This window comes from Vigna unguiculata, chromosome 9 (assembly GCF_004118075.2).
Source record: "Vigna unguiculata cultivar IT97K-499-35 chromosome 9, ASM411807v1, whole genome shotgun sequence".
Taxonomy (NCBI): Eukaryota; Viridiplantae; Streptophyta; class Magnoliopsida; order Fabales; family Fabaceae; genus Vigna; species Vigna unguiculata.
The window spans coordinates 25,981,017-25,999,059 of NC_040287.1; the positions used below are offsets into that span (position 1 = coordinate 25,981,017).

Consider the following 18,043-nt stretch of genomic DNA (forward strand, 5'->3'; position numbering starts at 1 on the left):
TAGTAAAAACATAAAAAGACATAATTTTTGTTATATATATATATATATATATATATATATATATATATATATATATTTATATTTATATTTTATTTTGGTACCAACCAAATGTCATTTTGTTATGTACCTTTTTTTTTGAAAAAGTCACAGTATCTATTTTGGTACCAACCAAATGTCATTTCTCTTAATTTTTATATATTGGATGATCGACTTTAATTTTTCGAAAAGAATTTACAAATATTTATATATTTTTTATTAACAAAAATTTATTTTATAAATATATTCTACCTTTCTCTATAACGAGAATCGTGTTACAGTATCTATATTTTTCAGTTTAATCGTATTTTTTGTGTTTGTGTCTGTATCATATCATATTCATGTCGATATCCGTGTTTATGATTCTTAAGTAACATGTGAACACGAGAAATGGACATGTTCTGGATCCCCTCTATAATTCAGCAGTTTCTTTCTATATAATTCCTTCTGTATCCACTACCCTTGGAAAATGTCAACAAGGCAAAGTCCAATTATGCAAATCAAGAGATTGTATTTCAAACTTCAATGCATTAAATGAATCCAGTTCATCATTGTAGCATAATATAATACACAACTCAGACAAAAAGAAACACAATTGTTTGACTATTTGAAACTAATCGATTATTACGTTGGCCTTAGGCCTTTGACTATTTGAAAGCATATTATGGGGTCCGTCCGAATCTTTGTTAATGGATTAGTTTTACACGGATCGGATTATAATGGATAACAGTATAAAAGTTTTAACTTTTATTTTAACCTAATTATATGCCGCAGCAATGCTTTCCTCTCCTCCTTAGTTTTTTCTTCCATGCCTTTCGTCACTCTGAAGTGCCCTGCGTCAGAGTGACAGCCAAGTTGGCCTATTATAAGAAGCATTACACTGATGCATTGACTTTTCAAGCAACAAGTAAAAGCAACACAAAAACTGGTAAATGTGAAATCGTTTCTCTTTCATAAACATATTGGCTGCACTTGTCACTTGCCCCAAAAGACCATTCAAATTTTGCAACTTCAGTTTGAATCTTTCAACTAATAGACTGGTCAAATATCTTCTTTGCGTCTGATATATTTATGAGGTTTCTGAATTCTGTTGTTAATTTTTTTCTTTTTCTTTTTAATTTATTTTGTATTACTGATTTTGGAAGTTGGAACTCCCCAATAGAAGTCTGTTTCTATGGGGAGTGAAAGAAGTTTTGGCGAAGTTTCAGGAAACACACCTATGGATTCAGCCGAGAAAAGGCTCAACGAGCTTGGTTACAAGCAAGAACTGAGAAGAGAAATGGTGTTTGTATTCTATTTTATTTTACTACTGTTTTTTGCCATCTTGTGTTTGATGAAAAACCTTGAGTTTTGATTAACTCTGTTTTGGTTTTCTTTTTATGGTGCAGACTATGTTCAAAACTCTGGCCATATCATTTTCCACAATGACCCTTTTCACTGGAATTACACCTCTCTATGGTTCTAGTCTTCAATATGCAGGCCCTGCAACTCTTGTATGGGGATGGATAGTGGTTTCTTTCTTCACTTGGTTCGTTGGGATTGCAATGGCTGAGATATGCTCATCGTTCCCGGTTTGTTTCTTCTCATAAAATTTTTTCCTTTGTAATGAAAAAAAAGTGTCAAATAAAAATGAGTATGGAATGAATTTAGTGAACTAACTTTCACTTCCTATTGAAAACCTAACAGACTACTGGTTCTCTATACTTTTGGGCTGCTCATTTAGCTGGTCCAAAATGGGGACCATTTTCTTCATGGTGCTGCGCTTGGCTTGAGACCATAGGGCTTATAGCTGGGATAGGAACTCAGGTACTTTGGTGAAATTTCTGGTCAATATTTTCAGAGACAATGTTGTATTGTAACTTAGGAAGCTCCGACACGGAGCCACGCTTTTCCGTTTCAGAGATGCACCGGACACGAACTTATTAATTTAATACTTTAGTTTTTTTATATAATAAATTCGTTTTAATTTTACTGATCCCCAAATAAATTTTTTCAGTTATCACAATTTTACTTTATCTGCATTTTCTTCCATTCTTAATATAATATTTTATTTAAAGAAATTTTAATTTGTTTTATTTGTATATAAAATATTATATTATAATTAATTTTAATCTATGATATCTTTTATTTTTTGTATTTAAATAATTTAATTTCTATTACATTAATTTATATGATTATATAATTAATATACTATACATATCCGTATTTTAAATAAATTTAAATAAATTATTTTATATAAAAAAATAAAGATAAATACATAAATAATCTTAACTAAAAATTTTAATAAATTATATAGAATTAAAATTAAAAATTTTAACAAAATAATTTTCAAACATATTTATTTGAATATCTTTATATCTCATCTTTTAATAATAAAAACCGTATACGTATCTTATGATTTACCTAAATTTTTAAATTTCATCTTTTATTTTTCTTTTGCTAGATTTTGTTTTTTTAGAATGGTAAATTTTTTTTTATATAAATATTAATTATCAATTTTTAGACTATCAACCGTAATATATATATATATATATATATATATATATATATATATATATATATATATATATATATATATATATATATATATATATATATATATATATATATATATATCCGTGTCTGTGTCTTACAATTTTTTTCATTTAGACGTTTTTTCGTGTGTGTCTATGTCTCGGCTTCATAGATTGTAACTCATAATGGTTGGAAAAGGCATATGCAGGATCACAAACTTTGCAGAGTATAATCCTACTCTCAACAGGCACAAACAAAGGTGGAGGGTACTTTGCCCCAAAATGGCTCTTCTTATGTATGTACATTGGCCTTACTGTTATATGGGCTGCACTCAACACTTTTGCTTTGGAAGTCATTGCATTGATTGATATAGTTTCAATATGGTGGCAGGTACTATTCTTACGTCCTTTGCATGTGTTGTACTTGTACAACTAACAATTGCTCATTTCTTTATAATGAATGTTCTGAAATAAAGTTCATAATATGCTCTTAAGGTTTTTGGGTGTATTAGGAAGTAACACAGTCGTTTATTGTGTGTCAGGTTATTGGTGGATTGGTGATAGTGATAATGTTACCTCTGGTAGCACTAAGTACAAAATCTGCTTCATTTGTATTCACACACTTAGAATTAGCCCCTGAATCAACAGGAATATCAAGCACACCGTATGCTGCGATTCTATCATTTCTTGTGAGCCAGTATTCTCTCTATGGCTATGATGCTGCAGCACATCTAACTGAAGAAACCAAAGGTGCAGACAAGAATGGTCCTATTGCAATACTAGGTAGTATTGGGATCATTTCAGTATTTGGATGGGCATATATCTTGGCACTTACATTCAGCATTCAGGTAAGTTCATGTAAATCTAAGTAAACACTATAAAATCAATAACTTAATAACATCACTTCCTCAACCCTTAATCAGGATTTTGGGTACCTTTATGATCCAAACAATGAAACTGCTGGAGCATTCGTTCCAGCACAAATACTCTATGATGCATTCCATGGAAGATATCACAATTCTGCTGGAGCAATCATTCTACTATTTGTCATTTGGGGTTCCTTCTTTTTTGGTGGCCTTTCAATTACTACAAGTGCTGCCAGAGTGGTAAGTACACTAATATTTTGCCAAGATTGATCTTTTGAGAAAAGAAAGTATTAGATTATCCAATTTTTAGAACAATATTGATTCCTTACTTTATTGGGTGTCTTAAACAACTTTCAGGTTTATGCTTTGTCAAGAGACAAGGGAGTTCCCTTTTCGCACTTATGGAGACAATTGCATCCAAAGCACAAGGTTCCTTCAAACGCAGTGTGGCTCTGTGCAGCAATCTGCATTCTTCTTGGTCTCCCAATTTTGAAGGTGAATGTAGTATTCACTGCTATAACATCAATATGCACAATTGGATGGGTTGGTGGTTATGCAGTTCCTATCTTTGCAAGACTTGTGATGTCTGAAGAAAACTTTAAGCCTGGACCATTTTATTTAGGCAAAGCAAGAAGACCTGTTTGTCTGGTGGCATTTCTATGGATTTGTTACACGTGTTCTGTATTCCTTTTGCCAACTCTGTACCCAATTGCTTGGGATACTTTCAACTATGCACCAGTTGCTTTGGGGGTGGGTTTGGGTCTAATAATGCTTTGGTGGCTTTTAGATGCTAGGAAATGGTTCAAGGGGCCAGTTAGGAATATTGATATTCAAAATGGTAAAGTGTAACTTGTAGAAGTTTAAAGACAGAATAATTAGTAGAATATACCCTTTATCTCATTCTGCTGTGTTGATTGGATTTCTCCATTGTATACTCAAAATTGAAAAAAGTTCATCATTCGGTTCAAAATGGTAAGAAAGAGATCCAATGAAGTAGAATTTTTTTTTTACTATAAATATTTGGTTGAGTAGAACTAGTATTAAAGCAAGAGATCCAACTGAATTGTTTTTTTAAATTTAATTACTGGTCATTTTTTTTTTTGGTTAAGTACGTTTTTAGTCTTTGAACTTTGATTCAAAATTGGAATTAGTCCCTGTCTGAAACTTCAATACATTTTAGTTCCTAAACTTTAAAAAAGAATGAATATAGTCCTTTTAACTCAATTATGTTAACTTTTTTGAGGTGTCGAACGCATTTCTCAGTAGATATTGAACCAAGAATATGTCAAACAGTGTAAACAACTTTAATACTAACATGAAAAAGCGTTCGACATGTAAAAAAAAAAACATAATTGGGTTAAAAAGATTATATTCATTTATTTCTAAAGTTTAGGGACCAAAATGTATCGAAGTTTAAGACAAGAATGAATTCCAATTTTGGGTCAAAATTCAGGGACTAAAAACATACTTAACCTTTTTTCTTTTTCTAAAAATGTAAGTTGATTTTTCAGATTTTTTAGTCTAATGTAATTTGATCTTGATTTTTGAAAAATTGATATAATTTAATCTTTATGTTAAGTTTCTTAAAACCAATTAAGGATTTTTTATTCAAATTGACACTAAAATTATATTAATTATACTAATAAAATAAAGTATCTTTGTCCACAACTTCAATTTTGATATCAGAAATCTTTGATTTGTTTCAAAAAAATTTAACGGAAAGAATTGAATTATTTTTCAATTTTTCACAAATCAATAACAAATTGCATTAATTTTCACATATCGAAACCGATTCAAAGTTAAAAAAAAAACAAAAAAATTAATTTCAAATTTTTTAACAAAAACATCTACCAAACATTCATGCGAGGCATTTAAGTAAAATAGTGATTCAAGCAAGCCATAAGCACTCTAATTATTTTGCAAACTAGTGGTGGTTCATAGGCATACTAGGAAGTTAAGCTTATTTCTTGGTTTCATTTAAAGATTCTAAGGAATTACTTCCCCATCGAGAAACGGGTTAAAGTTGTGTGGGAACCTCTTCACCTTTGCTCTGAGTTCCCTCAATCCTTTCAAATCTTCCACCCATGTGCTGTAACTTGAGTTCTTAGCCAAAACATCTTCAGAAACCTCCTTGTTGTTAATAAGTTCCACAGCATACTTCTCAAATTTCTCAATGTTATCCCAAAGCACAGACAACTTGCTAGAGTCACTCTCGCTTCTAACACTATTCAACCAGTCCCTTGCTTCCTCCACCCTCGCCCAAAAGCACGAATCTTGGGTCAAACTTGCAAACTTGCTTCGCCTCTCGTTGTTTTCTTCTGCGGCGGCGGCGGCAATTCCATCCTTCCACCACCGATCAAAAACCTCGTATCTCCTCTCTCTGCCATGCTGCATGTAATGGCCCTTGGTCGTGTTCGTTCCCTTCCCATAATATTCTGCGATGTCTAAAGGCTCAACAAGGAGTTTGTAGAAATGGGAAGCATTCACCCATTTTTCTCGCACTGCCAAATCATGGGGCAGCTCGTTCCTCTCCCACATTTCAATGACGTCGTTCCAGAACCTGGCCAGTTTATGACGATTCATGTTCACTTTCATGGCCATTTTCTTGGAAGTGTTCCTTCTCCTCTTGAACAAGTCATAGTATCCCATTTGATCCACTTGCTGGTCACACCAGGATTTGTACCATTCTATTTCAGTCCTATAAGGGACAACCTTTGATAATTTGATCGGTAACATAGCAGCATTCATGGTCGGTGAAGGACCCGTTCTCCTTGTCAGCTTAAGGCATTCCTTGGCCGATTCCTAAATACAGTAGAATGAAAGTAATTTGTTCACTGAGACTATGCTTTTCACATGATAAAAATTGAAATTAGTTCTTTTTAAAAATTTTGAACTAATTTATTCTATCCATCATTTAATCAAATCTTATTAAGTTTACCTGGTTTGCTAAACCCGAAGACTGAACGGCCAATTCAAGTCCCGCTTCATAACTGGAATCAGGAATGTTCCCATGCATGGAAATTTTATGGTTCAAGAATTGCAAAGACAATGTCTGAACATAGTCTCCATACTTCAGGTGGTCCTCAATGCTGCAATCTGGGGAACCAGATGCAAACATCAAATGCATCATTTTTATAACAGCCGTTGAACTATCCACACAAACGGCTCCTTCAGATGAAACAAAAAGATAGCTCCCAAATGGGTGAAACAAAATTGCAAACCCTTCTTCATCTTGTGTGGCTGCATCCAAGCAACTCATTACAACGTTGAACAACTCCTGCTGTTGGTCAGAAACTGGAACTGCAAGCTTCCCAAAGCCTGGAGCAGCTGTGGACAGTCGCCAAAACTGAAGCAGGAGGTTTAGCTGAGCAGTGTAAGAGGTTATGGGTGCAAAGAGCAACCTTGGCATTATATCATGCTTTGAGACCACATGACAGAAATTTCCACCCCATCTTTCTTTGAGAATGGCACGGGAGAAAGAGGCATTCCCTAGCATTGGTGAACCAAAAGTGATGCATAAGACTGACACAGATGAAGAGCAAGAAATGTTGTGGAGGTAAGACAATAGCCAAAGAGCGCACAGAGAGGCAGTGGCTCCTCCAATGGAGTGGCCAGTTATGACAATTGTTTTGGTGTTGGAATCTTCCATGAGTGCCAACATCTGAAAGGTAAGAGTAAATTAGGAATCAAGAGTGTAATAAAAGGAACAGTAACAAAAAACACTGTTTTAAGAATATTGTAACATGGATCATTAAATTGATGATTAAAGTGATTTTGATACAGGAATTGTCAAAATGAAACAGGTTTCTTCAAGTTAAAGGGTAGAGTGCTTAAATTCTTTGTAAAGCAAGAAATGAAACTATAATGATCACGATCAAAAAACTAGTGGTAACATAACATCATCATTTATTAAGTTATATATATATATATATATATATATATATATATATATATATATATATATATATATATATATATATATATATATATATTAATTTTGAGCATGTAAATATTATTTAACAACCTTGTTTATAATTATCATTTAAGAAAAACCATTCAATAAGTTCTCTATGAAATACTAGTGTATACATAGACGCTGTCGCGTATGTGTGTACACACTTTTTAAATATGTGTAATATTATATTAGTAGGTGATGATTGTAAGGCCCATTAAAAATCTTTTAGCTTTTCTGCCCTAAAGTTAGTGGGCTGCCCTTGTAAGTGGGCCTAAGGCCGGCCCAACATATATAGTCTTTAGGTCTGCCCTAAACCTAGTATTCTTTACCATTTCAGAAAAGCTGTTGTCCTTGTCTTAGAGCCGCAACCGCCTTTCACTTCTGCTAGGGTCCCGACGTTCTTCAGATTCACGCTTGGCTTGGCCATTGTTCTGCTCACGTAAGTACCTTTAACCCTTACCGCCTCTGTTTCGTATAGCTTTCACAGTAACAGTGGGGACTCTTTTATAATCTCGTTTCATCCACTGTTCCAGTTGCGAATCGGGCTCTAGGAGCTGCTGTGGTCCTTGTTCGCGCCCAAAAACCCAACTGTTAGCCTTTTCCAGGTACGGGAAGTTAGGGTTCTAGTTTCGAGTCTTTTTTTTTAGAACTGTTTATGCGTTGTTTGTTGATTGTATGGTTGGATATGTCGTTTTGAGGTGTGAAAGTACCTTGCATGTGTTGTTGGGTCGGAAAACATGGCTGTTGTAGTGAAGAACAGTGGCGAGACCTGTTAATTTTGCCCAAGCGAGTCCATCTCGCCTAGGCGAGATGAAACAGGGAGCTCGCCCAGGTTTCTTTGCACGAAAGGTCGCCCAGGCGACTCGCTCAACTTTTGAGCGAGCAGGCAACTCGCCCAGGCGAGAGGGATCTCGCTTAAGCGAGATCCCGCGTTGCTCCTGCCCTTGTTTTTGTGCTCTCTCGCCTAGGCGAGGGGGAGGCTCGCCTAAGCGAGACTGTCTCGCCTGAGTGAGATCCCTCAGCCTGAGCGAGGTGCTGGGCGAGACAGTACTGTGATTGAATATTTGTTTATCCTTGAATGGTCTATTTTGGTTAGGTATGAATGCATGATGAGTGATATGTATATAATGGAGTATGAGGTATATGTGGTATGATTCCTGGATTACAAATGATGGGTTGGCATGAAAGTTGGCATGATCTCTACATGACTTGTATATGATGAGTTGGTTACATATGTGTGTGTGGGGTCACAAACTTGGTATGAGCAATAATGAATCTTGGTGGTTGGTAAAGCTTTGGTATGGTTGGCATGAGGAGAAACACCTTACTCCTGATCGAGAATAACAAGTCGGTAATGATTCAACATATGAGCAATGGAGTTTTGTTATGGGTTTTGGGTTGAAACCTTGTGTACAATGTATGTATAAATCCCTGGTTGTATATGTATGCTGGTCCGTGTCAGTGCATAATACCTTGAGGTCTCTAGGTGAGACTTTCAGGGTTGCGCTTCAGTGGTCGGGACGTAATTCCATGGCCCCTATTAGTGGGTGCCCATGGTGGTGCCCCATCTGTATAACTAGGTAAGGATTCAAGGTAAGGATTGCATCCTGACACTCTAAGGGACCAGTTAGTCTCACTTAGAGCGGATTGATCCCTGTGATGAGAGTTGCAGGAGGCCTGAAATTCATTAAGGGCTAACCTTGTGGTGAGGGAGATTTGATTCATCGTAACACTTGTAACATATAGCTCGGGGGCGAGCAGCTCAGGGTCGAGCAGAGGTATCCACCACAAGTGCAAGCATCCGCTGAATCCGACCAAGTTATACGTATCCGGATGAGTCGAGTCGAGTCGTAGTGTATTGATTGAGAGTCATAACATGTTTGGTTGATCATTTGGATGTGAGATGATGAAAATGCTTTTGACTTTATGATACATATGTTGTTGGCTCTAGCTTACCCGTTTTGTTGCATGGTTGTGATGTATGTGGCTGTTCTTTCTTGCGATGATCATCGACGTGGTTGATGGGAGCAGATGGGCGAAATTCGCGTGATCAACAAGGGAATGATGATTCCACCGCTTAGCCAGTTGGGCTGGATCTTTCACTTCTCTTCTTCATGTCTTCTTTAGGGCTATGGCCCTGTATTCGTTGTTTTTGGATTGTAACCTCTCAGTCAAACTGTTATCCTGCTTTGTTGGCATCGTGGTGTGCCTGGTTTTGTAGGGGTGATGTTGGGAACTCCAGGACTGCGTGATTTTACTATCTTATGTGTGACGTTTCTTTTAATTATGTTTTTAAATTAAATGGGACGTTACAATGATAATGTAATATTATTAAGTTAATATATAAAATAAAATTATATTTTATTAAAAATAAAGTGAATACATAAAAAAATGAAAGAATAATTGTTGATAAATAGAAAAAAAGAGAAGGAGCAGAGATAGACGATTTTTTAAAAAAAATTGTAAAAGTAACGATCAATTCTCAAAAATTTAATAAATAATTATATTTTAAAGGATAAAATTGGTATTTTGAAATGTAGACACAAAAAATGAAATCCTCTTTATATATTGTTATAAATAGTTACTCATTCCTTTTTTTTGTTATTAACAATAAAAATTAATTATAATAACTAAATTATTTAAGTTATGATAATTTTTAATTAAAAACTTGAAATCAAATAATATTTACTTCTTAAGCTTTTTTTATTTAAGATTCTTCATGTGTATTTTCATTTACTATTTTATTTGAATTAGAATATGTTAAATTTAATTAATTTAAAAGATACATGTAATATATATATATATATATATATATATATATATATATATATATATATATATATATAATATAAGCAAATTGAATTAAGACTCTCTTTGGGTTTTTCTATTCTTAACGGTTATGGATTTAGTTTTTAATCTATATCTGCAATATAGACTTGAAGAAAATTTATGATAAAAGATTCTACTAATTTAATAAAAAAATTATTAAAATGATTATAGTTGCATTGGAAAATTATCATTCAATATATTGTATGAAGCAAAATTAATTGTTAAAGTAACATTATCAATTTTCTTTATTATCATATTTTTCAATTAATAATTAAGGCAATTTAACATCGCTATTCTTCAATAGGATTTCAGTAACTTTGATTTTAAAAAAACTTAATTAATTCATATGGTACAACATAATTGAGGAAGTCGTATTATTATTTTTTAATCATTATTAAATGAATACTTTTCAGTTCACCAAAATATTAATTATTTTTGTATTCAATACTATTGTTATTTTATGTACATATATACAAGTTCTAAATTATTGTGAGAATAATATATTTGATGGATGTTTGGAGATGAGTTTAGATTCAACATGATTCTTGATGGATATTTTGAAAGGTTTTATTAAGAAGATTCGATAATGAAATATTAATCCTGTCTCAAAACTTTAACACAATAAATTATGACATTGTTTAATTTTTATTTTTTATTTATTAAATATGAGATTATGACATTGTTTAATTTTTATTTTTTATTTATTAAATATGAGATTTAGATTGACATTTAAATCTCTATAACAAAATTAATGTAGAAAAACTGTAGGTTGAAAAACAAAAACTTTGATAAAACAAAATTTAAGCATTATTTGCTAAAAGTTGAAAATAAAAATATATTTTTGTTATATGATATATTTATTTTTAAATAATTGACTGTTTCAGTTTTAAGTAAAATATATGTATTTTTATTTTTAATTAATACTTGTATTTTGAGCCAATAAAAATGATAATTATAGATTATGAAGAGAAAATTGTTTTAATAAATGATATATTTATTAATACTAGTGAAAATAGGTGCACGCGTTCACTTGATAATAACAAATAACAAAATTATTATTATTAATATTATTATAATTATAAAATTAAATATAAATAATTTTTATAATTTTATGATATATAGTTTTTATTTATCTTATAGTTTTATAATTAAAAAAATGGTTAAATTAAAAAAATTCAAATAAAAAATAGTCAAATTTAAAATAAAAACAATTATTTAAAAACTAAAATTAATAAAATAATTATTTTAATTTAAAATAAAATTATCTAAAAGATAAAATTAAAAAACAATGAACAAAAAAAAATCTTCTTGAAACTGTAATTATTTTATGATGGGCAATAAATTAACAGATTATTTTTTTTTCCTGTTTTCGCCAATAGTGGTTATAGACACATTATATAATGATGAGGAAGATATAAAATAAGAATAATGGAATGTGTATAATTTCCATTGTTGACTTTAAATATCTTCCACTTATAGTCTTCGTTGAGACTCAATACTCAGTAGCATTATCTGTTTGGTGGCTGGCTGAGGCCAATAATTGTTTCATAAAAGTGGGTCTCCAATTTCAATTTGGAATATGCGAGAGATTTTTAAGGGGACCCATTTTGATTGGTACGAAACAACACTTCACAGGCCAACAATGGTCTTTGCTTTTTGTACCCTAATTTATATAGAGTTAAGAAATGCACAGGAAAATCAAGAATTTCTCTAATAAAACACCGAGTCACACATGGTGCATAATGCTAAACGACGTGAAAGGGCAAACATTTTCGGACTGAAGACTAGACTCCAATTTAAAGTCTTTCTTCTTTCTCACAAACAAACTTGATTGATTTCGATTTATTGCAAAAGGATAATTGGTGACACTCATTATTGTGGCTAAGGGTTGAATGAACTTTTAGGTTTTATATGAAAAGATGTATATATACTCTTTGAAGAGCCAAAAAAATATCAACTCATTAAAAAAGTTTAATGACACATAGTTGTGGTGTCTAAAATATTTATGACAATGATAATTGAGAAGCAAAATGGTTAGTGCTATTTGTACAATTTCATAAAAAAATATATCATCCAACTCAGGTTCAATGTAGTATTAAGAATCACATGATTTGAACTGCGAAATTTGTGATTTTGTAATTTAGTTCTGTCAGGATTGACTTGAGACGACGAAGGAAAAAAAAACATCACAAAGAAGATGAACTGCAGAGAAGATAGACATTGAAGAAGATGACATCATATAATTAAAAGAATGAAGAGAAAAAAAAGGAAAAAAAAGGAGTCGGAGAAAATTAACACCAAGAAGGAGAATAGATGATCCCACAGAAAGGAATAGTGAATAATGTTTTAAACTAAAATGTGAAATGCTTTTTCCCTTTTTCTTTTCTTGCACTAACCGATCTAATGATACCATTTTACTTTCATGATGTCATCTTGCTCGTAGTGACAATAATATTTTATGTTATTTTTTATTTTTATTTTATAAAAATATAAAATTATTTCTCATAAAAATATTTATTGTTTAAATTAATATATAAGTGTCATTATATTTGTTTATTTTTTTACAAATAATTAGTAATTATTTAACTTAAATTATTTTATTTATTTTGTTAAAGTTTTTCAATGTTATTTAAATTAGTACGTTTATCATTATTCTTACATTTTTTTATTTTTACTACATATTTTATATAAATTAATTTTTATTTAAAAGAAAATATTCAAATTAGTATACAATTTTAATTATTTTGTATTTCTTTTATATAAGTTAGTAATTGTTTAAAAAAATTGTTTATTTAGTTTTTTTAGATTATATAAATAAGATTCGATTGATAATTCAAAATAGATTAAGAATTTCGATTCAATAATCATCCTCATGTTTACGAACTGAATGACTTCCCAATTTCTTAAAAAGTAATGTGTTTTTTTAGTATAAGAACAAAAAATAATATAGATATTAGGGTTCTTCAATATAATTTGATTATAGACATGGAGTGTGGAAATTTGTTAAATTTTCGAATATTCCATGTATTATTCTTCTTTGCTCACTTGTAAGAAAAGTGTATCATTCTTCTTTGCTTTTATTTTCTCAGCTTAACTACCACCCCAGGAAAATGGAGAAAAGTACATTGGATTGATGTGAAAGGGAGATGAGAGGGATGTTTATCATGTCACTTTAAGGCCTTTCTTTTGAAAAATGTTTATTTAATCCTCCATTATTAGAGTATAAAGAAGAAAGAGCTGAAGAAAAGAAAATATGATACAATGAAAGTAAGATGAAAAAAAAAATGCAGGATACTAACTTTCTTTATTTTCATTTCAACTTTCTTTGTTTTCTGTGAACAATCCCTTCTTTCAGAATTGAGAGAAAAGTACTGGTATAACACTCATCATATAGATGAGAAAGAATTGGATAAAAGAAAATATAGTGTATATATCCTATAAAAAATAAAGTGGTACCATAGAAAATGTATATATACAACTTCTCCAAAGAAAAATACTGGATAAATACTATTATTTTTAACATATAAAATGAATGAAGATGAAAGATGAAAAAGAAACAAAGAAAAAAATTGAGCACAGGAATATTATTAAGGAAATAATATTGTACAGCGAAGAAAGATATTCAGGTTCTTACGTAATTTTTTATAGATAAAAATTTGTTGTAATTTATAGTGTCTGAAAGTTTTTATTTAATGTCCACACAGACATTAAAACTTAGCCTTTCTTTTGTATGTGTACAATAAAAAAACTAAAACTTTTAGAATGACGAAAATTAAAGTGATCGAGTGAATAATTTATTACCTGTTTAGCTATAGTAATTAAACTCTCCCAAAAGTATGTTTTAACTAATAAATACAAAACAAATTCCTTTCTTGAAAAAAAAATCCTGAACACCAAGTGCGGTTAGATAAGTGGAATAGTTTAAAAAAATAATAATTATATTTTGAATATTTTTTTATAATATAAAGTGGTGACATCTTTTAAATAATTTTAAAATATAAAAAAATAAAAAGTAATTTTAAAATATAAAAAAATAAAAAGTTACTTGAAAAATAACACCTTAAATTATACCAGAAAGTTGTCATAAAAATTTAAATGTTAAAAAATTATTTTCTTTTTTAAATAAAAAGCTCTCGGTAGTATATATATATATATATATATATATATATATTCATTTCAGTTGAGTTTCTCTTACTAGAGTATTTAGTTTAACTTCATAGCTCATAGGTTCTTTTAACATACAAGCTACAGTGTTATTACAAGAACAAAGTTTGCAAGTATATAAGAGACAAAACGATGCCAAAGACACTAACAAAACGACGAACATACTGCGTTTTATCTGGAAAGAAAAATCATCTCCAACACTTCAATTTTTAGGCCATCAAATAGTACTGTTAGAGAAAATAATTTTATATTGTATAATTACACTGTCAATGTATAATCGATATTTTCATGATTTAGTATAAACCTAATTATGCATTAGCGTTAAATTTTAACCTAATATTGTGAAAATTACGAATTCTTTAATGAGAATTGAGAATTATGAAACCTGATTTTGAAATGGATCGAAAGAGGTGGATAAGAGATTCAGCATCCCGGCATGCACCATCACAGGATCATCGTCATCCTTGTCGCGACGAGCGGAGAAGAGTGTTACATCACCTATGCTAACCAACGGCACCAAGGTTCTCCAGCTAGAGTCCGCCGCCACCATTTCTATGCCGGGGAAAGCGACGTACACCACGCCGCCGGCACCTTGCTCTGTGACGAAACTCCGCGGCGCGAAGGCGGCCGCGGCGGTGCACAGCCTCCACGACTCCGACAACAGCGGCGTTGAAGCCAGGAACGTGGCGAGCATCTCGCTCGTCTCGAATCTGACACATCATTTGAAATTATTAACGAGAAAAGTTTAATAAATTAGCGCGACTTTGGTTTTAGGTGGAAATTTTTGAAGTTATTGTTGATTTTGAAGAGTTGGTGAGTGGTGAGGAGAGTGAAGACTTACGATGAAGCTTCGTCGGCCACCATGAGAGATTCTTTGGTTGAAGTCTCGTGGAGAGAATTTATGTGATCGAAGATGACAGTGGGATGAACTTTTTCAATGGTGGTGCTTTTATACAGATGCTTTTATACAGTGGGATGAACTATTATTTAATTTTCATAAAAGAATGCTATATTTATTATAAAAAATAAACAAATTTATTATATATATATATATATATAATTATTTTATAATGTTATTTTTTTCTCCAAATATTACTTACATTATATATATATATATATATATATTTTAATTTTGAACTAATATATTATTGTTTTTTTCGTTCTTTGTATTTTATTCATTAATTACCATGATAATGATATTTTTATTTAAACATATCTATCTTTTGTCTTTCTTTTCATACTTCAAATGGTTTATAATGTGTTTATTTCCTTTTTCTTTGTTCTCTCTTTTTTATTTTATATATTGTTAGTTTTAAATTTGTGTCTACATTTTAAACTTGTATCTACGAATGAGTTAATGTTTGTTTGAGGGTTTATTAAAAAAATTTTAGAAGATTAGAAAGAAATAATAAACAAGTTTAAGTTTATAATTAAATTTTAAATAGAATTAACGTGAAAAATGATTAATAGGTTAGTTCATATATGTATAAAAATATAAATAATAACAATTGTTTTTCAATCTAATTATGGTGTTTTGCTTTAAACATCTACAGATAAGATCAATTTGATGTAGACATCATATATTTTGTGAATTAATCCCACTTAAAAATTCCATGAGTTCAATCTCTTTTTCACTTGAATTTTAATTAGAACATTGTTCATGCTCCACTAACACAATCCTCCTTTTTGTTCTGTTTTCTACTTAACAATAGAGACGAGAACAAAGGTATAATGGATAAAGTATAAATTTAAGATGGTGAATGTAACACCTCTTTCACGACATCACTTGTACATTTTAAAACCAAACAAAATTCTCTAATACCATCTTAATAAACAGAAAATTCTCAAAACTTTTATTTCATAAATACCTATCAAAGTTCATTCAAATAAAAACTTTACACAATATTCAAAACAACCATAAAGATTTCCATTACAATACTTTAAGCCATACAATTTTGAAGAAAAGACCATTATAAAAGAAATCCAAAATCTTTTGCAAAAGCTTTCCAAAACTCCCCAAGTTTTCTCCAGCATGTCTCCTTGCACCTATGCATCACCAACAACATTTGAATCAACATATGCTCCCATATAACACAAGTTATACGATCATCACACACACAAAAACAACAAAAACCAACAAAAGCAAGGGTGAGCTAACAAAAGAAAACTTCCATAGAACAACATTTATCAAACTATATACTCACCCAGACCGTCAAAGCCAAGCAAACCCATTTCATGTTCCAAAATCATACATGGAGAATAAACAAGTCTTATTGCCACCAAGTAATAACCATCGAGTATGTCATTCTCTCATAACCACCAGTGATCTTTCTTATGCACCAACGCCTCTTGGAAAGGCCTTTCCCCCTACTTTTCATAAAACTTACAAGCAAAAACTCTACCTGCTCGCCAAAGCCTTCGGTCAAAGCACACTTACTAAGCTCATGTCAAACCTTACGGTCGAAAGAAATTCTTTTACCTAACTCACCAAAGCTCTCTAGTAAAAGAACCGACATGGTATTACGATTACGAGAGAAGAAATAACCACCATCAGATACATACATACATGCATATAATATCTCATCACCATATGAAAAACTATATATCAACCCATCATACAAATTCATCATGGAATGTCACAATATACCATACCATACATGTATCATCACCCTAAAACCTGTAATCCCATTCAAATCAAGCAAAACACCCGAAACAGGCAACCTAACGCTTAACGTCATTTGCCTCGCAATGTTCACCGCCCAGCTCTAAAAGGCTAGCGCCAAACGTCAAAAACTCGTAAATCTTGCTGCTCAATGCTAAGAAGCTGATGCTTAGCGCCCCAAGCCTTGTAAATTCTCTCACCCAATGACCACTCACTTTTAAGATACGAAAAACATCGTGAAAAAGCATATATTTATGAATTATAAGGCACCCAACCTTGGAAAACACCACTAACACTTACCACACTAATCTACAGTTGACCATTCATAAGGATTTCAATTCTTACATTTTCAATCGTTCATTTTGTACATCACACATTTCCACAACGAAATCACTCAACCACTTAATCCAATTTTTGAATAGAAAAACATCACTTACTTAATTCATGACATTTAATAAAACTTACTCACTTTTCACTGCCTATACTCACATTGCACCATAATAAAAATTTGCACTTATCAGTTTGCACATAATTTCACAACCATTCAACCTCAACCTCATTTCACAACATCAAATCAAGTCCTAAAGCACCAAACAATATCACAACTGCCACATACCAAAAATCATCACCACAACCAACTTCACACATGACCATGAACAAGAATCAATGAACTTACCTTTCATAAGCAAATTTTTTCCATAAACAATTTCCCAACGCATTTCTTTGTTGTCCAAAACAAAAATAATTATCCAATGCCCTACCAAAAATTCATAACAACAATTAAAGATTCTCTTCATACAATTTATACCCCAAGACCATGAACATCTCATCATTTCAACATAGGAATATGAAAGTGTTGCCCAACCACAAACTAAAATTTCATCTTACCAACGTGAACAACCTAGAAGATAGAAATTCTGCCCAAACCCAATTTGAAATATTAGCATCATACCAACAAGAAGATCATAGACAAATCATATTCTACCCAACCAAACCAAAGAAAACACATAAAAGATGA

The 18,043-nt window shown here is 31.4% G+C and overlaps 2 protein-coding genes across 3 annotated transcripts; one reads left to right on the forward strand and one right to left on the reverse strand.

The window, feature by feature from the left end:
- Positions 1-810: 810 nt before the first annotated feature.
- On the forward strand, positions 811-4,385 carry LOC114162324 (amino-acid permease BAT1 homolog). Of its 2 annotated transcripts, none has more exons than XM_028046175.1 (8): positions 811-964; positions 1,199-1,318; positions 1,425-1,607; positions 1,723-1,842; positions 2,749-2,940; positions 3,092-3,397; positions 3,473-3,655; positions 3,773-4,385. In XM_028046175.1, exons 2-8 carry the CDS (start codon positions 1,211-1,213, stop codon positions 4,262-4,264), a joined length of 1,584 nt encoding a protein of 527 aa, XP_027901976.1. In that variant the 5' UTR covers positions 811-964; positions 1,199-1,210; the 3' UTR covers positions 4,265-4,385. The 2 variants fall into 2 exon arrangements, with proteins under 2 accessions (XP_027901976.1, XP_027901974.1); XM_028046173.1 differs by having other exon boundaries at positions 847-1,112.
- Positions 4,386-5,299: 914 nt separating this feature from the next.
- Positions 5,300-15,287, reverse strand: LOC114195976 (lipase-like PAD4). The gene is made up of 4 exons (XM_028086432.1): positions 15,205-15,287; positions 14,749-15,073; positions 6,354-7,076; positions 5,300-6,217 (listed from the first exon to the last, which is right to left on the reverse strand). The coding sequence occupies exons 1-4, from the start codon at positions 15,225-15,227 to the stop codon at positions 5,402-5,404; spliced, it is 1,887 nt and encodes a 628-aa protein (XP_027942233.1). The 5' UTR covers positions 15,228-15,287; the 3' UTR covers positions 5,300-5,401.
- Between the last annotated feature and the right edge of the window lie 2,756 nt (positions 15,288-18,043).

What these genes read in the sequence shown, in the direction of transcription:
- LOC114195976 (XM_028086432.1), bottom strand. Translation starts at nt 15,227, where the DNA reads ATGGTGGCCGACGAAGCTTCATC. An exon ending in GTGGCCGACGAAGCTTCATC is followed by an intron (nt 15,074 to 15,204) that starts GTAAGTCTTCAC and finishes ATGATGTGTCAG; the next exon opens with ATTCGAGACGAGCGAGATGC. An exon ending in TCGATCCATTTCAAAATCAG is followed by an intron (nt 7,077 to 14,748) that starts GTTTCATAATTC and finishes CTTACCTTTCAG; the next exon opens with ATGTTGGCACTCATGGAAGA.
- LOC114162324 (XM_028046175.1), top strand. Translation starts at nt 1,211, where the DNA reads ATGGGGAGTGAAAGAAGTTTTGGCGAAGTTTCAGGAAACACACCTATG. An exon ending in AAGAACTGAGAAGAGAAATG is followed by an intron (nt 1,319 to 1,424) that starts GTGTTTGTATTC and finishes TTTATGGTGCAG; the next exon opens with ACTATGTTCAAAACTCTGGC. An exon ending in CACTTACATTCAGCATTCAG is followed by an intron (nt 3,398 to 3,472) that starts GTAAGTTCATGT and finishes ACCCTTAATCAG; the next exon opens with GATTTTGGGTACCTTTATGA.